The 27,083-nt window shown below is 42.3% G+C and overlaps 1 protein-coding gene across 9 annotated transcripts in view; it reads left to right on the top strand.

The window, feature by feature from the left end:
- The window catches only part of CHD6 (chromodomain helicase DNA binding protein 6), a 104,292-nt gene that overhangs the window by 30,506 nt on the left and 46,703 nt on the right, over positions 1 to 27,083 (top strand). For 6 of the 9 annotated variants that reach the window (XM_060277235.1, XM_060277236.1, XM_060277237.1 and 3 more), the window contains 3 exons: positions 7,687 to 7,816; positions 8,929 to 8,984; positions 22,033 to 22,550. In XM_060277235.1, the coding sequence (XP_060133218.1) occupies positions 8,952 to 8,984; positions 22,033 to 22,550 (551 nt within the window). In that variant the 5' untranslated portion in view covers positions 7,687 to 7,816; positions 8,929 to 8,951. Of the gene's footprint in view, positions 1 to 7,686; positions 7,817 to 8,928; positions 8,985 to 10,345; positions 10,406 to 18,263; positions 18,363 to 22,032; positions 22,551 to 27,083 lie in introns of those variants that run through there. The other 3 variants (XM_060277238.1, XM_060277239.1, XM_060277240.1) reach the window with 3 other exon arrangements.

A 27,083-nucleotide genomic window follows, 5' to 3' on the forward strand; every position in this document is an offset into this window, starting at 1 on the left:
TTTCCTTCTCTCTTCCTCTTTCACCTCCCAAGGGTGGGTGGGAGTCAAGAGAGCCCCCAGAACAGCATGCAGTGAGAGGAGAGGAGACCATTCCATTTGGAAGGCTCCAATGCCTGTACTGATGGAATGATTGGAAGTGTGCGATATTGAATTCCACCTTATGAGCCTTACCATTAGAACAAGTTCCACATGTCTCATCATCTGGTGACTGCCCAAACCACGTGATATTGAGAAAACAAGCAGGGAAATAGTTTTTTTGAATCTGCTCTTGGGAGCTAAGGGCTGTGCCTAGATTCAGCAAGTAGCAAGTATCTTGTGGAAAGTTTTTAAACCAGCCTTCTCTACCCACACTCTCCCACTCTGCAGTAACAACATTGGTTTTTTTGTAGCTGGGAAGAACAGTTTTATTCACAAGAGTAGCTTGCCCCAAGCTAGAAATAACTGTTTGCCTTTTAGAAGAACTATATGCACTCCCTGCTCCCTGTTGCAGACATGCCACTCTCTACCATGGGACTCAGCAGAGTGTGTTGAATAGTTATGGATCCTTCACCTGAATGTGCTATCTGTTAGTATCCTCTCTTGCTTCCTGTGAGCTTGCCTTTTCTTTTTACCCAGGATAACCTTCCTTGCAAATTTGAGCTTCGTCTACCAGGTTACCCAGTTTGTACACTGAGGACTACAGTGGTACCTCTGGTTATGAACTTAATTCATTCCGGAGGTCCGTTCTTAACCTGAAACTGTTCTTAACCTGAAGCACCACTTTAGCTAATGGGGCCTCCTGCTGCTGCTGTGCCGCCGGAGCACGATTTTTGTTCTCATCCTGAAGCAAAGTTCTTAACCTGAGGTACTATTTCTGGGTTAGCGGAGTTTGTAACCTGAAGCGTTTGTAACCTGAGGTACCACTGTATAGCAGACACATACTAGGAGGGATCACCGCTAAGTTCCAAATTTTATTAACAAATTTGGGTGATCATATAGTGGATCCAGTTGGAGCCCATTCAGAGGTGTGGGTGGCCATAGCTTAATCTGGACCTGGAGGGTTTGAGTGGGTATCTTGGTCATGAAGCAAGGCAATACAGCTTTGTTGACGAGAGAAAGGCAGAAGGCCAGCAGTCCAGGGGTTTTATGCTATCAGGTGGCAGATACTACATGTACTTCCTTCTTTCTGTATCTGAAGAAGGCTCCCTGGCTTTAGCACACACAGCTCATAGTAGCTTTTCAGGCTGGGTCCAGCCAAGGCCTTCAGGCTTCTGCTTCAAGCCCCAGAGTCCCTGAGGTTATATTGCACCTTAAAGGTCTAGCTTTACTTTTAGAAATCTGCGGTGGACAAATTAACAGATTGTTGTTGTGATATGAATACATAATGGCATACAGACAAGCTGCTAGTACCAAGATTAGTACTGTAGTACTGCTAGCACGATTATGATTTCAACTGCAATGCAGAAGTTGTTTGTGCATCTTTTTGCTTGTTTGTTTTTGCAAATCTGGCCTCGTGGGTCTGAATGAGTCACTTTTCATAGCTGAAAAGTACGTGATGGGTAAGAGATCTTTGTCAACTTCTGATTGAAATCTGCTGCCAACGGTCCAGCAAAACTTGGCCGTGGCTATACAGTGGAGCATTTGTGGTCCTTGCATTTCTTACTCTGTCAGCTGTGTAGCTTGAGGCTACCATGGATAGTATCTGTTCTAAAGTAGATTGAAGTGGATTTTGTGGATTCGGTAACAGCTTTTCTCCTGTATGTGTTATGTGTCTCTGAAAATTCCCAGGAGAACCCAGACGGAAAGGATGCATAATTGGAACTTGATTTTGTTTCAGCCTCGTTGGAGGAATGTGTCACACTTGGGAAAATGAAAATAAATCAAAGAGAGCAGGGTAATAGGCAGATGCTTCAATCCCAGCAACGGTACTAGCAGAGAGTCGGCTACTTAGAACAGCCTCAGTGATGATTCACTTGCCCAGTCTGACAGTCTCACCTGTTAGGAAATGTTTCTTTCTGGCTGTGTTGAATGTAGCTTGATGCTCCTGCTTCTGCTTCTGCTTACGGGGTGATTTTGCATCTTGGTAAGGAATATCAATAGTATTCTGAGTTAACATAAAAACCATCATGGAATGAAGCATAAAACTCTGTCCATTTCTAATAACTGGCAATGAAGTTCAAATTAAACAATCGAAAAACTTACGTGGTGCACCAGCAAAAACATCCTTATCTTCATGAGAAAACCACAGCTCCATTAGAAAATTAGGCCGTCTCATTTGAGATTAAACAGAGATTTTAATCTCTGGATATTTAATGCAGAAGTGGGGATGTTGGCATATTTGCTTGTCAAAGTGTACAGGTGGATCTTAAATTGGGATGCTGGGAAGTTTTGCATGCAGGAATAGTGTAGTAAAGGGCCAAAATCTGGCAGCTCTTTTAGGGATAGAGGATAGGCACGTGCTTAGTGGTGATGGGAAAATTCATGTCCCTCATGAGATGGCCTGCCAAAGTACCACTGTGAAAGTACACAATTGGTTATTGGAGGTCAGAAAAGAAGGTTTGGGGCACAGAGAAAAACCTGCTTCGTAGGAATGTAGCCTTTATCCCCATCGAAGCAACAACATGGAGGCACAAATGAATAGGTTGTAAAGCAGGATGAGTTAGGAAGAAACATGCAGAAAAAAATAGTACTGATGATAGATGAAGAATAATAAGAAAGGAGATATACAACTGGGACTTAAGCTCCTGGACAGTAAGAAGATATTGTGGCAAGTAAAGCTGCATAACAAATGAAGCATTGCTCAAGTGGTGTGTCGTGATTTTTGCAAATATATTCATTTTTCTCCAGCACTGTGCCCAGTTTTGCTAGTTTACAGCAGAAGGCAGCTGTGCACAGTACTGATGGGCAGGAACCTGAGAAATCTTACATGTTTGTGCGTTTTTAGTTAAGGTGATGAATTAACTTTACATTGCATAAATGTACAAATAATGCTTTTAAAATGACTAAAGCGTGGTTTGGATGCAGCTACTCTATTCTGCAAGAGTGGAGTTACCTACTGATATGGTCTGCCCTCTGAGACTTATGGACTCTGATGGCTTCCTGAATGCTGGGAGGGATTTTCTAGCAGCAGCTAACATGGCTAAACCTCAAGTCTCACTTGCGGAATGGTGAAATGTGCAGAGCCGTTGACACGATTGCTCCAGAGTACAATTTGCTATCTCTATGGAGTATGTAGGTCAACATGGTACTCTAGTGACCAGCATGTGACGAAACAAGAGGGTCAGCAGCTAGAGCTCAGGTGGCATACATCTTAGTACAGACGAGGTTGCACCCATTGGGACTACCATGTGGTGGTGAAGAAAGCTTGCTTCTCTGCCACCATCACATCCATCTGGCAGATGAATGAGGTTTTGTCATCCAGGCAAGAGAACATTGCTCTGACATCTTTGGAGACCTGCTGTAACAAATTTACAAGGCACTTTACAGACAAAAATGTTCAGATTTGGACAGTGGTGGTGCCCAGTGCACTGTCCATTTCATTTGTACTGGATCATTTTCAATTATTGTGGCCTGAGGATGTGACCAGCTGCTTGAAGGACTGTATCTGGCCACCTGCCCCCTTGACCCTTCCCCCTTTTGGCTTCTTAGAACTTAACATGCTAATGCTCTGCAGAGGTTTCCAGTTCACTTCCTGGCCTAAGTCAGTGTGCAGATCTTGTCGTTTAAAGCCTAAAAAGCTTGAGACAATATTACCTGATGGATCTCTTCCTCCTGTACTAAATTGAATATTGAGAGGATCTGCTGCAAGTGCCCCCACCAAGAGAAGTTATGTGGTTAGCTACCAAGTGAAGGGCCTTCTTTGTAATGGCACTTGGTTATAGAATGCCACCCCCAGAGGCAATTGCCTGGCACCTTCCTTGTGGTCTTTTCAGTGCCAGGTGAATATATTTGCAATCCCCTGATTTTTAGATCTGGTATATGTTTTTAGTGATGCTGTGTGTTCTATCGCTGGAATTTTTATTCTGTGGTTATTTTATTTTATTATAACACTGGGTAATATTTTATGTTAGACATACTTAGACTAAGGCCCATTGAAATTAATGCACGTAAGTGGATTTACTCTAATCAATATTGGATATCACTCACCATTGTAGCAAATTTTAGGCTCTTGAGCCCAGAAATGCTGGACGACCCAGCAAATCAACTTTGCTGGGTTGTCCAGCATTTCTGGGCTGGTGCCATCCTGTGGAGACTGGGTAGCTTTGCAACCTTGTGCAAGCTTGAGTGAGAAAAAGAAAAAAGATGGAGAGGTTGCCTAATGCTTCCAGGAAGCCGAGACAATCCTCTCCTTGCTCCAGACATGCCTTCCTGGGTTCCCTGACCCCACCTTTCTCTGGCTTTGCTGAGGCATTATTTCCATAACTGATTCTCCCCTTCCCACTCCACCCAATTAAGATGGCAGTAATGAGGCCCATATTATGCATGCATGGTGGAAATTTGACCTGCAGAAAATTCCCAGCATGCTGTGCTCAACTAGCCTGCTACTTGTTCTCTGGCTTCTTCCTGCTGCTGTGTTGCTTGCCGTGTTCTTTGTCACATGGCTTTCGCCTCCTAGCTGGGGAGCTACTGTGCGGCTGTAACCACTTTGGAGTAGGAAAGCAAAAGAGACACAAAAGAGATCTTCGTTGCTTATGGGAGCAGCATCAGCCCAGTTTCTCCGCCTGAGCAAAAAAATGCTGAGCGTCGTTCAGAAGGGCATTGATATTGTTATTCCAGAAGCTGTAATGATCTCAAAATTGAGATTTAATTTTTATTATAAAGAGATGTGTGTTGGATTTATTTATCCACAATACTGTAGAAGAAATTAACAAATCTGGTGGCCATAGCCTTTTTGGTCTGTTCATCGCTCTGCCCTAGCAATCAACCAGCAACTCTAGCTTTATGGCAGCCAGTTTATTTCATTTACCATAGTTACTGAATACATTTACTGTGGTACCTCGGGTTACAAACATCTTGGGTTACAGACTCTGCTAACCCGGAAGTAGTACCTCGGGTTACAAACTTTACCTCAGGATGAGAACAGAAATCGTAGGCTGGCGGCGTGGAGGCAGCAGGAGGCCTCATTAGCTAAAGTGGTGTCTCAGCTTAAGAACGGACCTCAAGAACGAATTAAGTTCGTAACCAGAGGTACACTCTGTGTGTGTGTGTGTGTGTGTGTGTGTGTGTGTGTGTGTGTGTGAATAATAATAGTAATAATAATAATAATAATAATAATAATAAATTTTTATTGATTTTCTTTTCTCATAACAATTATTCAATATCATCATTTAACATCCATTTTCTACCCCCCCCCCCCCGTTGACTTCCCCCAACTTCCATTTCTGGTTTGTTACATCAATTGTTACATTCTGCTGTTTATACATAATGTTCTCTTATCACTAATTATATTTCTTGTTCTCTGTAAATAAAGTTGTAAATGTTTATTTAAATCCATCCAAGGAGTCCATGTTTATTTGTTTTTGTTTCTGCAAGTAACCATTATTTTCTAAAGTCACTATTGTCCTTTTCACGCAGTTTGTCCGTATACCACTGTATAGCTCACCTTTCCTCCAAGGAGCTCAGTATATACTTCTCTTCCCCATTTTATTCTCATGTTATCCCTGTCAAGCTAAGAGGCAGTGGCTCTGCCCGGGGCCACACAGTGAACTTCATTGATGAGTGGGGATTTGAACCTTGATCTCCCAGTTCTTAGTCCAGCACTCTAACCACTGCACCACACTGGGTCGCAGTGTGACCCAAGCAACGCCCAACAGTTATCAGTGTACAGTCATACCTCATGTTGCATCCGCTGCAGGTTGCGTTTTTCCAGGTTACGAAGCATTCTGTGCGCTTCATGCATGCACAGAAGCGCCACTCGGGTTGCAGACTTTTTGGGGTGCGAACGGCACCTTGGAACGGATCGGGTCCACAACCCGAGGTACCACTGTATAGGTCATTTCTCATGTAGCTCTATTTTTCTGCTTGTTTGTTCTTTTATTAATACGTACTTATATTAATTGTTCTTTTTAAAACATACGAACAGGAAGAGGTGCGGAAAGGAGGAAAAAGAGGGAAAGAGAAAAGATACAGTTTGGGGTGTAATCAGTGTTCTTTTTCTGGAAAATAGTGGGGGGAACTCACCACGAAGTTAGTTTATCACGGTACCAGTCACAGTGGCATTCCACACACCCTCACACACACAGCAGTGGCTAAATGTAAGATGTGATTAATAAACTCAAGCAGACAGTGATTTGAATTACAGATGGCTCAACTTTATTGACTATAGATATAGGTGGGTTTTTGGTTCAGGCAGTGGGCATATATTCATCCCTGGCCCCTGGACAAAAAAAAAGTTATTATTTAATTTAAAAATGCTAAAAAACCTGGATTTAATAGTGATCATAAATGCCTTGGGTCATAGCAATTTTTTGTATTCAGAGTTTGGAACTATTATTGTTGTTGGGCCTGGGCACAAGCAAAAGAGAGAGACAAGCAGTGTAAGCATAGAGTTCTGTGTATACTGCCAAATGTTTCTAAATATGTATTTGCGAGTTGCTATCTGTCAAAACAGGATCTTCAGTCAATTGAACGATTGAGGATGGAGACTCTTATGAAGAGCCCTGTTCTTTTGCCAGCACTGTGAACTGCACCACCCATTTCAGTACTTGGGAAACTGAAGTGAGCTTGGATTTGGTTTTCACCCATCCAGGGCATAAAGTTCAGAAGGCAAAGTAAATCCCTGTGTTGGAGAGATCAACTCCAGGGCTGAAACCAGAGTGGGTGGGCATGACATTTAGAATTTATTGCTCTGCAACACAAATTGAAGCAGGGGTAGAGCTATTTGAGGGTTGCTTGCAGTATCTAGCGGGACACAGGTGGCACTGTGGGTTAAACCACAGAGCCTAGGGCTTGCTGATCAGAAGGTTGGCGGTTCGAATCCCTGCGACAGGGTGAGCTCCCGTTGCTCGGTCCCAGCTCCTGCCAACCTAGCAGTTCGAAAGCATGTCAAACTGCAAGTAGATAAATACGGACCGCTACAGCGGGAAGGTAAACGGCGTTTCCGTGCGCTGCTCTGGTTCACCAGAAGTGGCTTTGTCATGCTGGCCACATGACCTGGAAGCTGTACGCCGGCTCCCTCGGCCAATAATGTGAGATGAGCGCACAACCCCAGAGTCGGTCACGACTGGACCTAATGGTCGGGGTCCCTTTACCTTTACCTTTACCTGCAGTATCTAGCACATGGCCTCTTTTGCATCTCAAAGAGGCTGGATTTCCAGTTGACTGTACTTGTTTATAGTCACCAAACCAACCCTGTTAGTGATAACCCCCTGCACCCCTTGAAATGAGCTCTGGGAAGGTTGGGAGAACCCCCAAAACAGCATGGAGAGGGAGAGTAGAGGGGAATCACTCTGTCTGGCAAGCAGCAACGCTCATACGGTACAAATGGAACATTTGTAACTACACGATATTAAATTCCACCCACAGCATACACATAATTGAACTTGGCATATGGTTGATTGTCATGTTTCTCGCCAGTCTTATTTCAACACTAACTACTACACCACTCTGTCACATGTATTGTTTTGATATTTAATGGATACCATTTATTTCCTAATTGTGCTGCTGGGCTGACTGTGTCTCTTTTGGTTATGTCCCATTCCCTTCCAGGATTCTGAAATGAGAATGGCCTGGCTCTGACCCCAGAATGTGCACATTCTTCTTTTCTCTGCTTTCCAACTAAACAAGATCCTTCATCCCTCTCCTCCTCAAAGAAGGCAATGTATTGCTCTTGGAGAAGGTAAATGCATGTTTCTCAATCTGCATAGGTATGGGAGAGCAGGAAGTGGTCTCAAACTGTTGCAGGATTTTTTATCAAGCAGGTGTTTTCCAAGTGGGAAAGGATATGTTTTAATTGGTAGAGTAATTTCTTTTGTTTCTATAAAGCCCCAGTAATAATAATAATAATAATAATAATAATAATAATAATAATAATATAAATTATTTGTACCCCACCTATCTGATTACTTTGCATCTCAAGGCAATTCCACACATTGCATAACATCTAATAGTGTTTATACTCAGCAGGTCACTAACCAACTCTCTCCCTCTCTATTTAGTGTATCTGTATGTTGTATGCACTAACTGTCCCCCCCCCCCCGCCCCATTACATTTTTAAATGTAGAATTAAATAAATCTTAGACATATCATTAAGGTGCATAATGTATGAGGTTCCCAAAGGATCTGAGTGGCTAAGGTTTGGAGGACCTCCTCGTAACACTCTGAAAAATCCCTGTTTCACATCACAGGGATGGACAGACCCTTGATTAGCCTTCAAGGGGTGCGGAGCTACCATCTTCCTTGACCATAGACAATGCTGAGCGGGGCTGATGGGAGTCCAACCACATCTGGAGGATGCCAGATTCCCCATCCCCGCTGTAGAATTATAGGTGTAATGAGGAGGTTTCAAGTAAAGACCCCTTCTTTACTTGAAACTTCATCGTCTGTTTAACTTGTTGCTGTTTTTTTCTTCCTGTTTTGTGGGATGAAGGTTTTGTTGGGATAGTATGTAATAAATTTTAATTTTTAAAAATTATTGTCATGTAGATATTTGTGTAAAGGCATGGTCCTCACAATAAACAGATATGATGATGAGGAAGTTTCAAATCGTTATCTATATCTATCATCTATCTATCTATCGTATGGCTCCCAGTCATGTAAATTGATGCCTCAGGATTATCTGTTTAGACTCCAAAAGGCTCTTCCTTCTTGAGTAATACAGAGTATTTCTGAGCAAGACTTATATCTGAGTGTCACAGCTCTTCAGAGGGGGTGTTGTATTAAAAAGACTTTACAAGCAGATCTTGTGTGCTTTCAACATTATTGTGACCTTTTTGTCTTGCGATTTTACAGAAGTAATATACTCCCTAAATTTGATGATAATGAAAATACAGAAGAAAGAAAAACAGGTAACCCTTTCCTTTGTCAATCTCTCTCTTTCTTTCTCTCTCTCCCCCCCCACCCCCGTGTGTGTGTGTGTGTGTGTGTGTGTGTGCGCGCGCGCTCAAGGGAGGGAGAGGGAGAAGCATTCCCTAGAGTCATTTATCCAACTGGATTTGAGGAAGTTGAGTCCTTTTTGCCATATGGTGAAAGGAACCTCCTTAACAACCTTAGTTCCTGTGGGCAGCAGAATCCCCAAACCTCTTAATGTGAATAGCTTGCTTAAATCTAATCCCACTATCGTGCAGTTTAAATCCTAGGAAGTGTTATCATAAGATAAACAATTTTTAAAATATACATGCAAGCCCATAGAGAGTTACAGTTTGTTGTTAAATTCCTTACTGTGGTGTAGTGGCTAAGAGAATGAGTTATAAATCAGAAAGTCCCTAGTTCAAATCTTGCCTCTGCCAGGAATCCATTAGGTGACCTTAGACAAGCAATTCCTTCTCGGCCTCAGTCCTCCTTTCTGCAAAATGAGAATAATAATACTGCCTTACCTTACAGCAGGGGTGGGGACCCTTTGGTTTGCCAAATGTTGCTAAACTACAACTCCCACCTTCCCTGGGCACTGCCCATGCTTGCTGGGACTGATGGGAGTTGTAGTTCAGCAATATCTGGGAGGCCCAAGCTTCCCCACACCTGCCTTGCAGTGTTTTTGTAAGGATTATAACAAGATAATGACAGCTGTGGGCAAGATTCTTGCATTGCAAGGGACTGGACTAAATGACCCTTGACAGTCTCTTCCAATCCTACAACTCTAAATTCACTTTGAAGACTTACAAGCACTATTCAAGTGCTAAGTGTTATGTTTTTGTTACACTTTGTTTCTATCAGAAAAAATGCCACATACATTAAAATGTAGGTAGTATGTGGATTTATTTAAATTTGATCAATCTTTTGAAAGCCAAAAAATTGACTAAGAATTCTTCACGTTACTGAAAGGCCTAAAGTATGTCCATTCCTTCCTCTGTGTGTCTGGATCTGTTGCTTTTGCTATGCTGGTGCCGTTTAGCAACTATATGCCTGAGAGTGATGAAGCAGCCATCATTGTATTTCCTGTGTGTGCACACAGGCAAACCTAACTGTGGCCTATGTGATAAAAGGAAGGAGCCTGTTTTATGGAAGCTTCACCTCCTTGGGTGAAATAATGTTTTGGAAGCATGGAACAAACCAATCTGCTCCGTGCTGTTTTGCATCCTGCCCTGTTTTTAATGGGGATTTTTTAAAGTGAGCTGCTTAGAAAGGAATAAATCTTCCCCTCTAAGCCTGTTCTGAAACAAAGTCTTAAAGTGATGTTGGCCAACAACTCTGTCCCTTTCTGATATTTCAGATGTAAGAAACAAAGGAACAAAAAGAAACGAAATTCTCACCTGCCGATCCTACTGCTAAGGTTTCTTCCATCATTCTAGTTAACACTGTATCCCAGTTCTTGTATCCAGAGCAGCACACACTTTGCCACTTCCTAGTTGGTCATGTTGCTTTTCTTTGTTCTTTAAGAAACAGCTGTTTTGCTGGTAGCCTTTTTCCACTTCTCCCAACCATGCCCTTTTTCACGCATTGTGCAAATTGATGCAACTTGCTTCTTCTTTTAATGGATGATAAAATGCCATTTTCTCAATCTCATAGCATTCACTTTCTGTATCCAGCACATTATTATTATTATTATTATTATTATTATTATTATTATTATTATTAATGCTGTTGCTACTATTTAATTTATTACCTGCCCTTCACCCTAAGGTCCCAGGGTGGGTTGCAACATTACAACACAACATTAACAACAGCTTAAAACAACTTACAGTTGCAGAAATAAAATATGCACCTCAGACGGTCTAAAGCCAGGTTGACAGGTTTAGTTTGTATATCATTATTTTGCACAGTTTGTTCTGTATCCAGAATTTAAAAATGCAGGGTTTTTTTGGGGCAGAAACTGAGGGACACAGATACAGGAAATAGTGACCAGCAGGGGTACCCATAATTCAGTGGCAGAGCACATGTCCTGCATGTGTGATGTCCCAGGTGCAGTCTTTGGAGCTTCCACTTAAAAATAATTTGGGCAGGAATTATGGGGAAAACTACTTACAGAAAGGGACCAGGTAGACAGATACCTTGCTAGACATACAATTGGTCTGATTCACTGTAAAGCTGCAGTACAATCCCATCATTAGAAACCGTGCCAGCATGTAGGTCTGGTTGTTGCAACTGAATTCTAAAGGACTGCTCTTGCACCCTGTTCACACAAACAAACATTTTTTTCTTGTTCCAGTGATGTAACTGGAATGATGTAACGATGTAATGGGGTTAGGGAGGAACCCCTCTGTAGTTGGCAATGTATATTGCCCCACTTGCTTCAAAACGTGGTAAGCCAGGATGGCTGCATTTGCCCTGCCACCCCAATTCATTCTGCTAAATAGGACTCTTGATATCTGCTAAATAGGACCCTACAGTCCTGCCTTGACAGCACCACGAGAAAAACCTGAATGGTACGCTTTGACCTTGAAACTATGAAACTAGAGCTGATGAAGAATAAACCGAAACAGGGCCTTGTCCTGGATTTCTAAAAACTGGATTGCTACTGGAATTTGTCAACTTAAAACTTTCTAAAAATTATTCCTTTACCTGGCCAGAGCTCATGGAATCTTTTCATTTGATTTTCTCAACTCTCCAAGGATTCCAATTTATTTGATAGCACCACTGCCTAGTTCTCTTTAGCCTTGGAGAGTCTGCATTGCTGCCTTGGGTGTTTTTCTCCTTGCATGCTTTGGAGCCGGGATGACAAGATTTATGCTTTCCCTTGCAAGTCTATTTTTTTTGTATCCACGTAACGTAAGAGACCATCGGAGCCTCGGCATTTACATCACCTCCTTCCTTTTACTATTAATTTCTAGTGAGGCTGTTAGGGGTAGGTGGACTGTGGGATGTAGCTCCTCCTTTGTGATCTGCAAGAGCCGATGATCCCTGGAAGGGGAAAGGACAGGCAGTCAGAAAGGCTGCTGCTATCTTACAGGGAGAGAAACAGCCACTGGTTGTTTTTTTCACATATGCAACAGCCAAAACTGACCTCTAATGCTGTGTGTTTCCCATACAGGAAGTCTAGGTGGGAGGCTGGCTGAAAGAAATGCTCAGTTGGATGTTCTGGATTTGACATGAGAAATATTTTAAGTGATTTTCAAGGGCTTGTGCTGCAGATGAAGTAATATTAGACAGAGGAATCATTGTGTTTTCCCCAACACTCCGCCTTCATAATATCAGCATCTTGTCGAAGCTTTTTCTTTCCCCCCATTTTTCCTTCCTCCAGTGTGAGCAAAGGGGGCATTCTTGTTCCACTGGTTTTTCTTCACTTGTTGACTAACTTGAGAGCTTTGGGCTTGAAGGAGGGCAGGGGAGAAAGGAGAGCATTCAGGGCAGCAAAACTGGTTATTCTTCTGGGACTGAAAAAACCCTCCAATTTAACTTGGAAGTATTAAAATAATAATACTGTAATAATGAGGCTTGTCCCCTAGATTTGGGGCTAGTGTGGATTTTAGAAGTGGAGGAGGCCGACATAATGTTCAGGGATCAGAAGTGGAATGCTTTATTATGCTCTGGTCCGCTTTTGCATGTGTAGTTTTTCTGAATAAAACAGCAAATACTGGTAGCTACTTCGGGGCCAGATTATACATTACACATTAGTAGTGTGTTTGAATAGCAAATTTAGGTCTAGGCACACCTTGTTCTTAACAATAAACAGCTGCAGGGTGGTAGGGGTCTCCTAATCTGGATTGGGAGGATGGAGGAGTGTGTGGAAAGGGGTGTTTAGGGGTGTGTGTGTGTGTGTGTGTGTGTAAAGGGAAGTTTAACCCTTGGTTAACCTTTAGTGCCCCTGTGCTGTTTGGCTTCAAAAAATCCGTCTTGAAGCTTATTTTTGTCCCTGATGGTACAACTTTGAACCCTCATAAACTGCATCTCATTCAAATTCTCAGTACGGGTTACTTTAAGAAGAAGGGGAGGGAACATAGTGACGTATTACAAAAAACAAAAAATAAAAACCCAACAACCCAGCATAAAACATGAAAACCAACAAGACATAGGGTGGAATTCAACACCGTGCACAAGCATTTCAGCTTGTCGGAGAGAACAATTTCCCCTCTCCTCACTCCACTCATTTTTATAGGGGAATCTCCTGGACACCGCCCCCCAACTGAGCCAATTCTGGGGGTGCAGGGTGAGAAGAGGAGGAAAATCTCCATTGAGCAAGTGGAAGTCATTGTGCCATGCTTCCACTGATGGAGTTTCTTAGGTGAATGAGCCTGCCTAAGAATCAACAGGTGGGGTTGTTGTAGACTGGTCTGTGAATGACTTGGTCTATTGGTGTTCATCTAATGGCTTGTTCACACATGTGTTTTCACTTCTCTTGGTGCTGGCAGAGTTTAGGTTAGTAGTGACTGCTGAGAGGGCCTTTTCAGTGGAAGTGCCTTCCCATGCTGGTTTGCAGACCACCAAAATGTTCTTTGGGTCAGTAAGTTTTTATTTTTCAGGGATTTTATCTGTGTCCTTGCTACATATTAAAAACTAATATTCTTAAGATTTTAAATGTTGTTGGGCTGTCCTTGCTACCATTGTGGTTTATCTCCATGTTTTGATTGTTTAAATGAGACACTTTTGTAAGTCATTTTTTTTACTTAGAATACCAAGATATAACTATTATGATAACATGCCTTATGTAAGCATTTTGACTTTCACAACAGAATTTCCTCTCTTCTCTCCCTATATGCCACTCAGATCTTCTTGGAGGGTTGGCGAAAACCACAGAACAGAGTTTGGGAGCAAGTGGGGTGGGGAGGAGAGGGAGGGGAAGTTCTGTTGCGGAACTCCTAATGTTGGATACAACCCTAAGGGGCAAAAATATTATTTGTATTTCAATAGATTTATTTTTATATTGTTTAAATTTTACTATAGTTTATTTATTTATTTATTTACTTTTAACTAGTATCTTGTATGTTTTTAGCTTTCTGTATTTTACCTGTGTTGTTTTAATTTGTGTAAGATGCTGGTTTGAGTTCCAGTCTGGGAAAGAGGTGAGATATAAAGAAGGTTGCACATACTATAGTGGTACCTTGGGTTAAGAACTTAATTCGTTCTGGAGGTCCGTTCTTAACCTGAAACTGTTCTTAACCTGAGGTGCCACTTTAGCTAATGGGGCCTCCTGCTGCTGCTGCGCCACCGGAGCACAATTTCTGTTCTCATCCTGAAGCAAAGTTCTTAACCCAAGGTACTATTTCTGGGTTAGCGGAATTTTTAAACCTGAAGCGTCTGTAACCTGAGGTACCACTGTAGAGCAGACACATACTAGGAGGGATCACCACTAAGTTCCAATAATGAATTAAATTCTAGCAAGAACTGAATTAAAAGCTTGTTTCAAGAGAACTAATATTGGAATACAACTAGGGAGAAAGATACCTGCTTAAAGCAGGTGAAGTTCCACATATGGGGTACACTGCTGAGAAAAAATCCTCTTGTGCAAACCACATTTTGGCTTGTGCAATAGACTTGAGCTCTCTGGTTTGGCTAAAAAACCCACCTGACTCTTTTCTTGTATTGTGGTACCTCGGGTTACAGATGCTTCAGGTTACAGACTCCGCTAACCCAGAAATAGTACCTCAGGTTAAGAACTTTGCTTCAGGATGAGAACAGAAATCGTGCTTCGGCGGTGCGGCAGCAGCGGAAGGCCCCATTAGCTAAAGTGGTACCTCAGGTTAAGAACAGTTTCAGGTTAAGAATGGATCTCCGGAATGAATTAAGTTCTTAACCCGAGGTACCACTGTATATACAGAAAGGAATAATGATACTCACAGTGTCTGATACAGTTGAGAAGCGCCTATTGATGAGTGAAGAGCATGAGCACTTAAACTGCTGCCAATGTTAAGTGTTGTTGTGAGAAGTAGCATTGTTATGAGAGATAGGATCACTCTGGAGATGGGTGAAAAATGAATTCTGAAAAATGAACTGATCAAATGTTTCTTCCTGAAATGGCAAGATGTTGCCACGAAGGGTTAAGCTTTGCTTTGCCTCACCTCTTCAGTTCTGTAGCTCTGGTGATACAGAATACAAAGCTGGTGAGCAGAGGAATCTCAGCAAGGTCAGGGCTGACTGGCCTGGAATGTTTACATTTGCAGCCTGTACCTAACAGGACTTTTAGGGAAATTTATAACATGCAGGGATATGTGAAATTAGATATCACACCTATAATACCACTGTGATTTCCCCTGAAATGTCCCAGAGTTACCAGGGGGCCTGCCCTGCATGATGGCAGTGGATTGAGGCTGGTAACTAGCCAGTTCTGTGGCTTTTCTTTTCTTGTATCTGTTTCATAAGGCTGTTCCTACAGTTAGGTCTGAGAGCTGACTAATGCCTAAAGAGGAAGTGTGTCGGAAGGCAAGGAACAGGCAAGAGGTTTGGGAGAACGTGGCCTGGAACATCTAGGTGAGGAAGACTTGGGTTGCTGACCACATGAGACTGGCATGACCAGGAAGGAGATTATGTATTTCTCTCTTCACTCCCCCCTCTTGCATTCCTAACCCTGTGTTTCCCACCATCATCAATACCTCCCTGCCCCTTCTCTTTTCACCATCACTATAACCTTCTAATCTGTTCATTCTGTCTCTTCTGCCTTTCTCTATCTATCTCGGACCCTTTGATCATCAAGAACTTGCCTCTTTAAATTCATGATCTCCTCTTTCATCCCTGGCCTTACTAACTTCACAACTCTTTTGGTACTCCGTGCCCAAGATAGTTGGATATCTTCCTTATTCCTGACTTATTTAAGATCCACCTGCTTTTAAAAAAACAAAAACCTTTTGTTTTCCTTTCCTTAACTGCATTACCTTCTCCTTTCCCATCTTTCCCCTTTTGGTTTTATGTTTAAATTAGATTGCGAGCTTCCAGGCATGTCCTTGTCCTTGGTTTGCCTTTTGCACAGTGTTTTGCATTTCAGGTTCAAAATAGTATACACCTGTGCATTGTATAGGGTATTTTATACTTTTAGAATGGGGGCATCTTTTTTTCTGATTCAGGCCAGAATCTAAAGTTCGGGTATGTTCACAGATAAGGGAAAAACATACCTCAGTATTAAGGGTTTTACTTTCTCTCTTTGTTCTAGTATTTCCCAGTGCTGGAGAGGCAGTTTGCTTTTTAAGCCAAAGCAGCTTTTTTTCCTTTGAAACCTGTTCAGTGAAAAAATAAAGGCCTGGCCGCTTTTCCCTCTCCTGTATGAGGGACACATGCAGCTTGAAAAATGAATGGCAGACTAAGCACCCTTTACTTCTTTGGGGTGTGAGCTGGGTGGGACACACCATTTCTATTATTTCAAGTTCTTGTTCCGGTTTGATCTTTGTGTTAGAGAAGGCCACATGTGAAGCAGTTTAGTACAGTGTTTCATGGTGATAGATTGGTGCTGTAAGGTTGCAGATGTGGAGCTGAAGAGCTCATCAAGGGTGGCGGGTTAATTAAATTTAGTGGCCTCTATTGAAGTATTTTTTTCAGAGCTTGCCTAAAGAACACTGGTCTCTGCAAATGCACACAGGCAAGCAGCTAAAAAAAGTAGGTCATACTTTTGAGGCCTACTAACCTTGACAGTTTGCCTTTAAAGTGCATCTCTCTCTCACTGTGTTCACAGCAGCTCCTGATTGGAAGCAGGTAGGTTTTTTTCTCTTCCTCCTCCATCCTGCTCTGGGTGAACTTGAATTCCCATTGGCTTTCACTGAGATTCAAAGTGCCAGATCCAGGACAAGTTTTGGGAAGTTGTGCAACATGAGCACACACACAGACACAGATTTTTTTTGCTGATGTTTCTATTCTCTGCTCTCTTTTATTATTAGAGGTACAATTTCTATTTGCAAATCTGCAAACCAGCATTAGATGCTGAGCCATTGCTTTAACAGAGCCAAATAAATGAAGAAGGATTGTAAGACCTGTCCTATCTTCCAGAGGTATGGTAGTTCCTATGTATATCTGACTACAGGTATATGCTGTTAAAATTGTATGCTTAGCCATCCTGCCTCTTCAGGTGATAAAGATAGATTTTAAAAATCATATAAAACTAGCTAAGAAATAATCTTCAAACCTAAGAGAACAAGCAAATATGTCAGAAAAGAGCAACAGAGTTTTGTTAGGAATTATACAAATGCATATTAATAGTTAACTTCTTTATTAAGTTGTGTAGAAATAGAAGCAGACTGACTTATAATACCGATTTAAGGAAAAGGTGACTGCTTTATCCCATTTCTTTCAGTGTTAATTTTAAAGCTGTATTTTTAACTACCGTAGGTTGATTTTTCAATTATGAAAGAGCAGTACATTTCATTAACGACTCATTTCAAACAGCTATTTTGAAAACTACATTTAAGATCATTAACTGCTCAGACTATTTTGTACTTCAAGGTTCTTCCAATCTAGTTGTACAGGTGTAACAAATCTAATTCAGTTCTGAGGTTGCTGCAGGACTCAGATAAGGTTTGTTGGGGCTGCAGTTGTTCATAGATTTTTTTCTTTTTCCATTGTTTTACATATTACACACTATAAACATCAATGGAGGAGAGGGCACGACTGTTGCAAGTAAATGCACTATATAAAGCTCAATTCTAGTCACAATTTTCTTATTTAGATTGCAGCATGTTTATGATTTGTTTTTCCAGATTCCCTGTATAAAAGGACACCAATGTTCTTTTACATATTTGCAATCAGTTATTGCAGATGGCCACATCAGTTGCAGATGTGTTTAAATGCCATTGGTTTAGTCTTTTCCAAACTATTTTTAAAATCACATCAGTATCCTGCTCTTCTTCCAAGTAGCTCAAGGCAATGTACATGGGATTATCTCATTTTATTGCTGCAATAACTCTGTGTGGTAGCCTAGACTGAGAGAGGAATCACTTGCCCAGGGCCAATCTGTGGGGTTTCATGATGGAAAGGAGATTCTAGCAATATCCGAATCGGCAATGCAGATGAAACGCTGCTCTGGCTCTACAAGTTAAGGCTGTTTTTCTCAAACTTAGATCTCCAGCTGTTGTTGGACTACATCTATCATCATCCGTAGCTTGCTGAGTCAGACCACTGGTGCCTCTCACTTTGTATTGTCTACACCAGTGTTTCTCAACCAGTGTGCCTCCAGATGTTTTGGGACTACAACTCCCATCATTCCTGACCACTGGTCTTGCTAGCTAGGGATGATGGGAGTTGTAGTCCCAAAACATCTGGAGGCACACTGGTTGAGAAACACTGGTCTACACTGACTGGCAGAAGCTCTCCAGGGATTTCAAGCAGCGATCTCTCCTACTCCTACCTGGAGATGCCAGGGATTGAAACGGGGGGTAAGAAGAAGAAGAGTTTGGATTTGATATCCCACTTTATCACTACCCTAAGGAGTCTCAACCAACAATCTCTATGGCCCTTACCCATTATCTGAGGAGAGTCTTCTCTGTATATACTCTGGTTTCTCTTCAGATCGTATAAATCTTTCGCCTGGCAGTGAAATTATATACCTTTCAGTGCTGGGTTAAAATCATCATCATCTTTTACTTATACCACACCCATCTGGCCGGGCCTCCCCAGCCACTCTGGGCAGCTTCCAGCAGAATATTAAAAACACGCTAAAACATCAAACATTAAAAACTTCCCTAAACAGGGCTGCCTTCAGATGTCTTCTAAAAGTTAGATGTTTATTTCCTTGACATCTGATGGGAGGGCATTCTACAGGCCGGGCACCACCACTGAGAAGGCCATCTGCCTGGTTCCCTGTAACCACGCTGTGAGGGAACCACCAGAAGACCCTCAGCGCTGGACCTCTGTGTACGGGCTGAACCATGGGGGTGGAGACGCTCCTTCAGGTATACTGGGCCGAGGCCATTTAAATAAAACCTTCTTATTTGCAGAAGCATTTTAAAATACTGACTTTTTTGAAAAGCCACCTCATCTTTCAGCAAGAGTTCATACCACGTGAGTAGGAAGCTACATTTTGGCAGATCTGTGCATGGCCATTTTGGGTGTTACATTGTATGGTGGATCCTTCTGTTTGTGTGATGTTGGGTAGATCCCTTTGTTTTGTTTGGAATCATTATTGTTGACTTTTACCAGTTTAAGTATAGCAAGATGCTGAGGAATCCTGTTTCCTAAGTTGTTTGTTTGTTTTATTACATGGCTGAGGACGACTCTGCTACCGGTAATCCATGCCAGGAGTGTCAGGAGAGCCATATCTTTCTCCCTGAAATTGGCAGCTCTGCCTCACTGCAGTGAAATGCTATTTTAGTTTTTGGGTGTACTGTTATGTCTTTGCTGTGGAATAATGCAGCAGCTGAAAAGTGTTACACTGAATTTGAAAATACACAGGAATTTTATAGGAAAACTCAATTTAAAACAGGAGTTGGCTTGAATGTAGCTTCATTGCCGCTGGATTTTCCCCATGCAGCCATGTGATAAGCTGGGTTGTAGCACTGCATTGCACAGTGAAGTGATTTTTAGAACATCTTTACTGTTCTAGATATCTGATGGGTCGGAGATGTTCAGCCAGGTTTGTACAACCAGGTTCACGTGTGGCTGCATGTGCTTCTTTGCAAAGTTTGCAAGTAGTGGCCACTCTGTGGTAAATGGTTATCTGTTGGTACTTGTTTAGTTGTTGATGGCGATAGCAAAGCTTTATCTTCATGTTATACTCCTCTTGCTCCTGCAGCCATAGCCTTGAGACACATTTTCCCTCATGTTGGTACCTGCCAAGGCAAGTTTAGTGAAGTTGTACTAGGTCAGGCATAGGAAACCTATGTACCTCCAGGTGTTATTGGACTACAGCTATCCCTTTGGCTGATGGGAGTTGGCAAGATCTGGAGGACCACTGTGCTAGATTGAAAGTGAGTATGAGGCAAGGTTAGGGTTAGCAGGATAGTGGGAAAGGGTTTATTTTGCTTGGGAAGTGCCGTGTTGTAATGAAATGTTGGCTAGGTTGTGGTTACATTAGGACAGAGATGCCACTTGGTGCATTTGTTTGCCAGGGGCTATTTGGCTACCTGCTCTTTCGCCTTATTTTTATGAGAACTTGCACACCCAACTAAACAATTTCACTACTGCAAGCATTTTTAGCTGAGCAGTAAGAGCTTCCCTACCCTCCACCCTAAATTTGCTCTGGTGGGTTGAAGGAACCTCTGGAACAGATTTAGAGGTGGTGCAGGGAGAAGAGGAAATGCAAGAAATCCTAGTGGAACTGGATTTCCATTATTTCTGTCCAGCTTGTTGTCATATGAAACGCTTCTGACAATCAAAGCAGTACACATACCTATTCTTCTTCTCTACAATTTTCTCTATACAAATTAATCACTTAACTTGTACTGCCATATCTCAAGAATGGTTCACAATTACTTCCCTGTCCACTAAAGGAACACAAGTGAACAGCAGAGAACCTACACAAGTGATGCTGACAATAAACCCCACATATATAAAGTAAAATAGAAACATCGTCACCCGGCCCCACCCACCCTCCCCCCTCTATCTCTTTTCCCCTTTTCTTCCCAATGTCTCAACAAATGAAACTGACTTGTAAAAATGTTATGAGAGACATTGCACATATCTTTGTAAACCAAGAAAACCTTTAATAATAAAAATAAGATTTTTAAAAAACCACAATTGGTTCCCTGTCCTGATATAATGGCCTCGACAGGTATGTCCTCAGGACAGCCATTGCTGTTGTGGGAGGGATATTACTACTACAATACAGTGGACCTCGGGTTACAAACACCTCGGGTTATGATCTTTGCCCCAGGATGAGAACGGAAATTGTGCGGTGGTGGTGCGGCATCAGCAGGAGGCCCCATTAGTGAAAGCGTGCCTCAGGTTAAGAATGGTTTCGAGTTAAGAACCTGCCTCTGGAACGAATTAAGTTTGTAACCTGAGGTACCACTGTACTCCTACTAATAATAACAACAATAATTTTCAGTGGTTTTGAAAGGCTGGGAGTTCTAAAATAACTGGGGGAACAGCTGTGTCAAGACCTTTGTCACCCTTTCCTTTGTCTTCATAGTCATACTCACATCTTTGTAAAGGATCTTGGCTATTTGTGATGTAGTGATTAGAGGCCAGCGATGGTAGCTAGAATTTCCCAGAGAACCAAAATTTTATCTCAGAGACAGTGCCTGCTACATCTCTTTTATACAAAGCAGACATGGTATGTTGCTGTGGCAGCTCAGTCATTTACACCCTCCGGCTAGCATAGCAGGCCAACAGCAGGTGTGAATTGTCAGGTCAACAGCAGCTTCAAATATCTGGACGGCTGTGTCATGAAAGATGGAGGAAGCTTATTTTCTCCTCCTCCAGAGGGTAGGACCTGAACCAATGGATACAAATTGCAAGAAAGGAGATTACGACAAAACATTAGGAAGAACATTCTCATGGTAAGAGCTGTTTGACAGTGGAATGAACTACCTCAGAAGGTGATGGTCCCTCCTTCATTGGAGAGTTTTTAAACAGGTTGGATGGCCATCTGTCAGGGATGCTTTAGCTGTGATTGCTGTATCACAGGAGGTTGGACTAGATGCCCCTTGGGCTCCCTTCAAACTCTGCATTAATTCCTCCAACTCAGTAATGTGTGCAGAGAATAGCTTCACATATTACCCTTTCCAGCATTTACTTTGATTTCTGAGTTGGGCAACATATGTATCCTTTAATAATCAAGTGTCTCTTCTTTTGCCGGGCATATGAGGCAGACAGCCATGCATACATTTTTTAGGGAATGCACTATTTGTAGCACAGAGAAAAATCCTAGTAATGTGGTAGGTTGCCTAAGACCTGGATGGAAACTCTGGCATCAGCGTGGATTAATTGAGTGAAACTTTCTGCTGTCTTTGTCAAAGCTAACTTTTATTCAAAATCATGTGAGGACAGGTCACTTGTCTTTACCTTGTTAAATACAGCGTCCAGGGTTGACTCTCAAGCTCTCAGCAGCAGTACACACTCCTGTGTCCATGTGTGGTGACATTTCTTTCTGTGTTCTCTTTGCAGCTGCCAAATTTTAATGTGCTAAGTCATTCCCCAATGTCTGATGCCTCCATCACCTTTGAATGCAAGCCACAGTCCCCTTTTGCTGACAGTACAGATCAGGAAGATTTGCATGACCTGGTGACAATCTCTGACTTGGCCAGCGTGAGCCTGGCCCAGAAGGACCAGCAGGATGTGGTGCCTGTTGAGGTGCCTGATGAGATTGTGCAGAACATGGTGACATCCCTTAATGGGATGCAGGACGACAGGGGTGGGGGCGCCGGGGTGAAGAAGAAACGGAAGAAAAAAGAGCTGGGGCAGCAGGAACCAGGGGGTGAAAGAGAAACCAAACCAAAGAGAAAGAGAGAGCCTAAGGAACCAAAAGAACCCAAAAAACCCAAGGAGCCTAAGAAGGCCAAGGAGCCCAAGCAGGAGGGGGTGAAGAAACCCAGGAAGCCTCGGGAGCCCAAGGTCCCAAAGGAGCCTAAAGAGAAGAAGAGCAACTCGGAGTCTCCCCCCAAAGCCAGACCCAAGAAGACCAGGTGGGTATTTGCTCAGTTCATGTGACCCTTTGTTTGTTTTCCCCGCATCCATTTTTGTCTCTGCTTTGCCTTGGCCTGAATGTTGTGGGTGGTTTTTAGGAACAGGCTATTGCGTCTACACTTCTCTATACCACAAAGCATAGCGCACCCCAGAGGACTACACCCTTGAGCTAAAACCTGTAATGTGCTGGCGAGCAAGTTCATCGTGTTGCATATGTCAAATGCAGTCAATAGACTCACTTTTTTGCAGCCCCTGGGTTTTTTCTCCAGAATTGAGTCCCACCGCTTATAGGAAAATGGCTCAGACGTTGATAGGAAACAAATTGCTTAATGCCATTGTGGAATAAAGGCAGCCTGGTGTTTTTGGCAAAATGGGATGGAGAGACTATTTGGTTTATTGATGTTTCTGTGCTAGAGGGACTGGATATTTAAAAGTATGTTTTCACTTTGGGTTTCCATAAAATTAGTAGCTTGCAATAGCATTATTAATCATATTTATAGTAATTTATTCAGAACAATGTGTCTGCCTTCTCAGTATGGTTGTTAAAACTGCAAGAGTTCCCATTTTTGTGCCAGTGTGGAAGCATAATTTGTTTTCGTTGAACACAGTTAAAATGATTGTTCCTACTTAGATTTATCTAAGGCTCCTGTCAAATGTAGCCACAGTGGTATGGGAGTGCTATGGTGTGATCCCATAGCTGGTCAGGTGAAGAAAAACCATGTGATTCGCCTTGCCCATATTGTAGTGTCTGCATTTGTCTTGGAATTGTTTTCAGATATTTTAATTGTTTTGTTATCTGTATTCATCACCCTGGAGTCCTTTGGGAGGCAGGAAAGGATATACATGTAGTTAAAAGTGATAATTCACACATAGCCTAAACCTAAATGGGCTCACACTACAGGTACTTGGAAATGGCCCCTGTGCCTCTCTGACCACATGAAAAGGTACCTAAATCTCAGGTTCTGACTGCGTCCTGCAGTAATACTTGCTGTTTGAGGTTGGGCAGTTTCCCCCTTCTTTTTTTCCTTTGATGCCACATACTCTCCCCCTTCTCTCTCCCCCCGGATGTCACGTACAGTGGTACCTCGGTTTATAAACACAATTGGTTCCGGAAGTCTGTTCATAAACTGAAGCGTTCATAAACTGAAGCAAACTTTCCAATTGAAAGTAATGGAAAGTGGATTAATCCGTTCCAGATGGGTCCGCGGAGTACTCAACCTGAAGCGTACTTAACCCAAAGCATGGGTGTAATTGGTTCCGGAAGTCTGTTCATAAACTGAAGCGTTCATAAACTGAAGCGAACTTTCCCATTGAAAGTAATGGAAAGTGAATTAATCCGTTCCAGATGGGTCCGCGGCGTTCGTAAACCGAGGTGTTCATAAACCGCGGTTCCACTGTACTTTGGTTTGAGAAGAAAAGTAAGTAAATGGTTGCAATAAATAGGAGGTGGCTTAATTGAAATCTGTCTTTGGTCAGAGTCTTCTATAGAAAAGAACCCCAAGTATAAATGAGGCAAGAATTTTGACCTCTTGGTAGCTTTATTCATTCTTGTTGGGGGGGTGGGGTGGAACTAAATGTGGGAATAGGGGAGGGGAGGGGGAATCACAAGGCCTAGTTCATCAGTGACAGAGTCAGAAATAGAACCCACTTCCCTCCTTAAGCTAACAGGTGACATGAGTTTCCTAGAATACAGCTCGTTTTCCTCAAAATGACATGTGATTGTTTTTCTATGTCTGTTGTAGTGCTGGACCATAATAAACAAGGGTGCATGTCTTTGGGTTCTTTGTGTTGCTGCCTGAACTAATTTCTTTAATTATGAGCTGGTCAGGAGAGAAGGGCTGATCTCCCTTGAGAGTGTCCTTAATTGAAGATAGGCATAGGTAATGTCTCCTGCCTTTGTTGCTCTCTCTCCCTTTGATTTGGCTAAAGGCTATCACAGAGTCACTTGCTTTAAGAATCCAGGGGTGAAGTCTCCACTCCCCAGCAATCCATGCTTTCCTGAGGTCTTGTGCATCACGTAGGTAAACAAAGGACAAGCACCAGGCTAATCTGAAAGCAGACTAATTATCCCAGCATGTGCTTATTTTTGCATTCACTCGAAACCTGTGAAAGTGTTCAATGTTCATTTGCCACCTGGACTGAAGATTTGACTTGCTGTTCTTTAGTGGACAGGAGCATGACACATTAGATAGAGAATTCTGTGTGGATTTCATCATGCTTAAAAAGAAAAACCAATTTATGTGAAATCATGCTGGTTATCACACCTTAGTGTGCAATTGGGATGGTGCACTTTTATGGCTGAAGCTAAGCCACCCTGACCCTATATAAGCCTTCTGGCTAAGAGACCACAAGAACTATCATGTACCCCACCCTGAACAGCTGGACTGAGAAGTGGGCAGTCAGATCAGCAGCACCAGAGACAGAGATAAATATCCGGACACCAGCAAATGACTATTCCTTAGCTAGAACCTATTGAACTTGGATACCGTGAGCTAGAGACCCCTGATTTAAGACCTCCAGTCAACAACCTCTGTACCTGCACCCTCCCAAAGGACCTGTCCTCATCCTCACCAGAGACACTATGTGTGTCCATGTCACTCATTCTGGAGGAAATTAAGGTGTGCTAGGCTTGAAGCCAATGGACTCGAAAACATCGCTTTAGGAAGGGAGGGGTGACCTGGTCCTGGAGGAATGAAAGGCTTCAATTTGCAGACTCTCTTGGAACTCTCCAAGGTGCTGCATCTTTGGGCCTACCTTGCCCCTATTTCTCACGTGGAATTCTTGTTAAGGACCTCAAAAGTGTAGGGGAAAAAACAAATTACTATTATCAGGTTCCATAAGATTGACTTTAGCGATCAATTTTAAAGGGGTTTTAAAATGAGAGAAATGCCCACAGTGGGAGAGGAGTACAAAAAGGAGAAGCATTTTATTTAGAATGTTAAATTCATCAGAGGGTGGGTTTCTTGTCAATGACACTTGTGATTGCCATATATTATGTCGCTCTTCATAATTTGTGGACTTGAGCCACAGCTAGGAGCTACTTGCTTGTGACAAAAGGGTCATTCTTGCTACTTAGATTCTCAATAAGGATTCAAGTCGTCATTGGTCCTGTCACAGCACATTTTAAAAAGAAGATAGCAGGGAAGCATTCCTTCTGAAGTGACAGTATAAAACATGCATGCAAATGGAGCAATTGCTGCAAATTCTCTAAGCGGCTGGTAATCGTGTCATAATCTCCTCTAAATTATTTCTAATCACAGTTAGCCCCAGCATTCATGAATGGAACCGTTGTTAATTGTGACTGCAAAATCAATGTCTGGGGACTTGCTACGGAAGCAGAAGCTACAGCATCAGTGCATTTCCAGAGCTTCTGGTTCATTCACAGGCATGTGGTGGCGTCGCAAGTGCCTGAAAAAGCTGTTGGCAAGAATTTTTTTGTGCACAACCTCTAGCTAACAGCTATTTCCCATGAAACTGGTAGGAAGGTTCAGTGGAAACATGATTTTAAAATAGACAAAGAAAGATAAACCATTTCTTATTAAAGGAGTGGCAAAAGCAAAAATAAACAAGATGAAAACAGCCCTGAGTAAGGAATAATACACTTGAAATGTGATTTCTGTGGTCCCTGTACCGGTAGATGTCTTATTCCTGTCCACCACCACCCGCTCGACCTGGTAAATCGGTACAACTCTCTTGATTTGTATATGCTAGTACCAGATATGTGAACCTGATCTGGTATTTGCCCGGTGCCTCTGAGTGCTTTTCTGAGACCAATGCACTGGAAGTAAGCATCATTGATAGGGAAAGGACATTAAACCCTGAACATGAAACTCAGCTGTGTTTTGGGTTATGTTTAAAAAAAGTTATGTGTTTGAAGTTTGTCAACTTTTAATTTGAGAAACATCATAGGGAATTTGGCTTGAACTGTGCCTGATTGTGCATTGTCTGGTTTGCAGCTGGTGGAGGCATAAATTTATGGGGGCTACCCCCCCAACTTACAACAGTCTCACTGGCTACCAGTCCATTCCTGGGCACAATTCATTGTGTTAGCTGTTACCTACAAAGCCTTACACATCTTGGAACTAGGCTGTCTGAAAGGTTACGTTTTTCTATATGATGCTGTCCAGGTTTTAAGATTCTTGAGGAGAGGTCCTTCTGTCAGTCCTGCTAACATCTGGACCACATTTGGTGGAACTTAAGATATTTTAGTGTTTTTGTTGTATTGGGTATTGACATAATGTGGATTTTGGATACATGGAATGGATGATTTACTGAACGACTTATTCTAGCTGCCCACTTTTCTTTTTTTAACACAGACACTTTTGAGGCTGCCTTTTCATAAAACAAGACAGAAAAATATGCTGTGCAGTGAAATGTCTCTGTATTTGGTTACTATAATATTTTTCTCCTTTTCGTGTTGAAAAGATTTTGCAAACATCTTTTGCTTACTTGTTCCTGGAAAGGTAGAAAGTGTAACCTGATTCTGCCAGCAAGACTAGTCAGTTTGTAATTCAATTAATATAGCTCTTGTT

The sequence above is a fragment of the Zootoca vivipara genome, chromosome 7 (genome assembly GCF_963506605.1).
Source record: "Zootoca vivipara chromosome 7, rZooViv1.1, whole genome shotgun sequence".
In the NCBI taxonomy this organism is placed as follows: Eukaryota; Metazoa; Chordata; class Lepidosauria; order Squamata; family Lacertidae; genus Zootoca; species Zootoca vivipara.